The 3,750-nt window shown below is 34.3% G+C and overlaps 1 protein-coding gene across 1 annotated transcript; it reads right to left on the bottom strand.

The window, feature by feature from the left end:
- Nucleotides 1-2,593: 2,593 nt before the first annotated feature.
- Nucleotides 2,594-3,346, bottom strand: LOTGIDRAFT_145975 (hypothetical protein; the record flags this gene model as incomplete). The annotated part of the gene is made up of 1 exon (XM_009063571.1): nucleotides 2,594-3,346. A coding segment is annotated over one exon (753 nt), but the record flags the coding sequence as incomplete, so codon positions are not given.
- Between the last annotated feature and the right edge of the window lie 404 nt (nucleotides 3,347-3,750).

The following is a 3,750-nucleotide window of genomic DNA, read 5'->3' as shown; positions in this document are numbered from 1 at the left end:
GCACTTAAAACTTTGGCAATGATCTTATAATCTGTATTAAGTAAGGATATTGGGCGATAGTTTTTTAAGGCTCTCTTATCCCCCTTGTTTTTATATATCAGGGTAAGCATGCCCTGCCTCATTGTTCTGGACAATGATTTATTTGAATAAATATTTTGAATAATTTTGAGTAATACAGGGCCTAATTGTTTCCAAAATTTTATGTAAAACTGGGGGGTAAGAGAGTCTAATCCTGGGCTTTTACCATTTGGCATCTTATTTACAACATTTGTTAATTCTAATAAATTAATTTCTTTATCACATATATCTTTTTCTTCCTGGTTTAAACAATTACTAACTAAACCACATACTGACTCTATTGCACATGAATCTTCCATTTGGCCATCATTATTATACAAATTTGAGAAATATCTAGAAGATTCATATACAATAGAGCCAGTATCATTTAAAACAGAGCCATCAGATAGCAACAAACTACCAATATGATTATTACTTTGCCTTTGTTTTTCAAGATTTAAAAAGAATTGTGTATTTCTGTCGCTTTCAACATTATATCTAATTTTTGACCTCAGAATAGCACCATTACACAAATTTGTCTCATATTTACTTAAAGTTTCTTCTAACTCAATTATTTTATTATACTCATAATTAACATTAATTGCAGCTTTACTATATTCATTATTTAATTTTTTCTGTAATTCAATGAATTCATATTTCTTAGTTTTTGCAATATTTTTTGAAAAAGTTCTTGAATAAGCTTTGATCTTAAATTTCAAATTATCATACCATACCAGTATATTTTGTTTATAAAAATCTGATTTTACTTCATCATCTATTAAGTTTGAAATATATGTACAATATGAAGTATCTTTAAGCAATTCATTATTGAAAATGTAAACTCCTGGTCCTCTTTCACATTCAATAGGATTAAAAACAAGATTTACAAGGTTATGATCAGACAGTTTTGAATATACAATTGAACTATAAACGGAGTTTACCTTAAGTGGTGTACTTACTAATATGTAATCAATTCTGCTCATTTTTAAATTTTTATGTCGTACACCTCTTCTGGTGAAACTCCGTTTATCTGGGTTTTTGTATCTGAAAATATCACATAAGTTATTATTATATATAAAGGAATTAAAATTTGCACATGAAGCTTTATGTGTATACATATTTTGAAATCTATCTAAGTTTGGTATTAAAACATCATTGAAGTCACCACAAATAATATTATTTTCATCATTTTGTATGTATTTAGTCAGCTCTCCAAAAAATAAGATTCTTTCATTTGGATTGTTGGGGGCATAAATTGAAAATATATTTGTATCCTGTTCATCTATTGTACATTGTACCTTGAGAATTCTTCCCTGTCCATCTTTACTTACTTGCTTTATACATGACTTAAAACTGTTTCTCATTAAGATAATAACTCCTCTACTATCTCCTTTAAAAGGATTTGAAATAATATAATAATCAGTATTACTGACAACATCATTAATATCAAAATTTTCATCCCAATGGGATTCTTGTATACATGCAATGTCAAAATTCTGCTCACTAATCATTGAAAATACATTTAAAATCTTATCTTTGCTCTTGAAGCTGTTGACATTCCATGAAGCTATTTTAATCATCATAAAAGTAAAGGTTAAAAATACGTATCTGTTCATTGTTGTAGGTTGTCTTTTCTTTGCTGTCTATCTTCTACTATCTTTCTGATGTTATCTATGCTCGGTTCATATCTTCTTCTTGCTGGTTTTTTTGGTGGAGGTGGCTGTATTTTCTGTGTTTGGGGATCTGTTTTCTTTTGCTGGGGAGGGGAATCTGTTTTCTGTTTGGATGGTGATGGGTCTTTTCTCTGTTGTTGTTGTTTTTGTATGGAGGGGGGGTCTATTCTCTGTTGTTGGTGTATTGAAGGCGCGTCTTTTTTCTGTTGGTGTTGTTGGATACGTATTTCTTTTCTATGTTGTTGTTGTTGTTTTGGTTGTTGGTCTGTTTTCTGTTGTGAGTGTGTATTATCCTGTGGTTTCTTCTGTTGTTCCATCTCTTTCCGGATATTAGTTGCTGTGTCATTGTCTGAGATGGGTTTTCCTTCTGTTGGTTTTAAAGCAATGCTGGAATCTTTTTGGTTTGGGGTTGAAGTTGGTTCTGGTTGTTGTTCAACTCTTTGAAGTGCTGGTGGGGTCATGATGGTTTGGTTTTGCATAATACATATATTATCGTCTGGCCCAGGTATAATGCTGTAATCGTTGATGTCTATCTGTTCGCTATGATCACTGATGTTTGATTTGTTCCCAACTTTGCTTTTCTTGTTGTTTCTGTCTGTCTCAATTGAATCTTCTTTATTTTCCTGGTTAGTTTCCATTTCTGCTGTTTCAAAATCTATTAAATCTTTTTCTTCCTGTCTTCTTTCTCCAACCTTTCTCTTGGTTGACCCATATTTAATATCTAGGTTATAACTGTTACATGTTGTTGAATCTCTGTCATTAGTGTCGTCTGCTTGATTTTCAATTGGTTTGACCTCTATTTTACTTGTCTGATCTCTTTTAACGTTCTTAATTGTCTTCACTTCACTATCCAGTTTCTTTGCATTATCTTCATTTCTTTTATTTGTGTCTTTGTGATTCTCATCTATTCTCCCATCTTCTTCAGATATATGTCTATTGCAGTTACAATTATATCTCCTACACAGTTCACATTTCTGGGCGGTACAATCTGCTGATATGTGTCCATACAATCTGCAACGTCTACACTGTGTATCTGGGCACTTTGAAAATATGTGGTCCTCTGACAGGCATTGTCGACACACCTTACGCTGGTTGTCGTGTATTAATCGGAAACTTCTTGCCCCTTCTACCGTTTCAAAGCTAAAGGCCCATGGAAGCGATGTAATGTTGCTTGGAAATTTGCATCGAACATACCTCGTACCGTCTGTACATCCTTTAAACTTATTATAGTATCTTCTTCTAACCGGTCCGCTCACTTCAACAAAATTCTCCAGTTTTTGAACTATAACATCATCTTCAATGTATGTTGGTAAATTTAAGATCGAAACTACCATATATCTTGAATATAGGATCTCACCTGATAAGAAATCAGAGTCAACTTCTACTCCATCGCTGATAATAATGGCGTTGTTGACACAGTCAACAGTGACTTCAATAATATCTGGATTTCTCGGGACACACCCATAACAGTTTCCGAGGCCTATCCGCTCTTCCACAGCATCTATAAGTTTATTAATATCAAGTTTTTTAACATCCTTAACTCTAAAGATCACAGTACATTCCTTGTTATAATGTCTAACACCAGATTTAAGGTTCTCATATTCCTCTATATCCATTTTTGAATCCATGAGGAGTTTCAGGAAAGGGGTATCCTCCTTCCTGGGGCCGTAGCCCCCACCTTGTCCTTTTAAATCCGAAGCAATTAAAGCATTTAAATCCCTGTATCACAATTAAACAAAGAAATTTTTGAAGTTTTCTGTCACGGTTGACTAAATCCTGGAGCGAAACATGAACACGTCTATACTCGTCAAGTGATCACAGGCGGGGATACTGACCACTATACTACCGAGGACATGAGAAGAGCGCCGTTCAATCCCATTTCGCCGTGTATGCACTTTACGGGCCCTGACTGCGGCACCAATATCACTGGAAATACTGAGAATTACAGCCTCCGTGGCCCAATGGATAAGGCATCGGCCTCCTAAGCTAAACGCGGTGAGAGACAGCCGGGGATTGCGGG

The sequence above is a fragment of the Lottia gigantea genome, assembly GCF_000327385.1.
Source record: "Lottia gigantea unplaced genomic scaffold LOTGIsca_581, whole genome shotgun sequence".
NCBI classification, from domain to species: Eukaryota; Metazoa; Mollusca; class Gastropoda; family Lottiidae; genus Lottia; species Lottia gigantea.
Note: the sequence above shows the minus strand (reverse complement) of the source record. Positions and strands in the feature narration are given on the sequence as shown.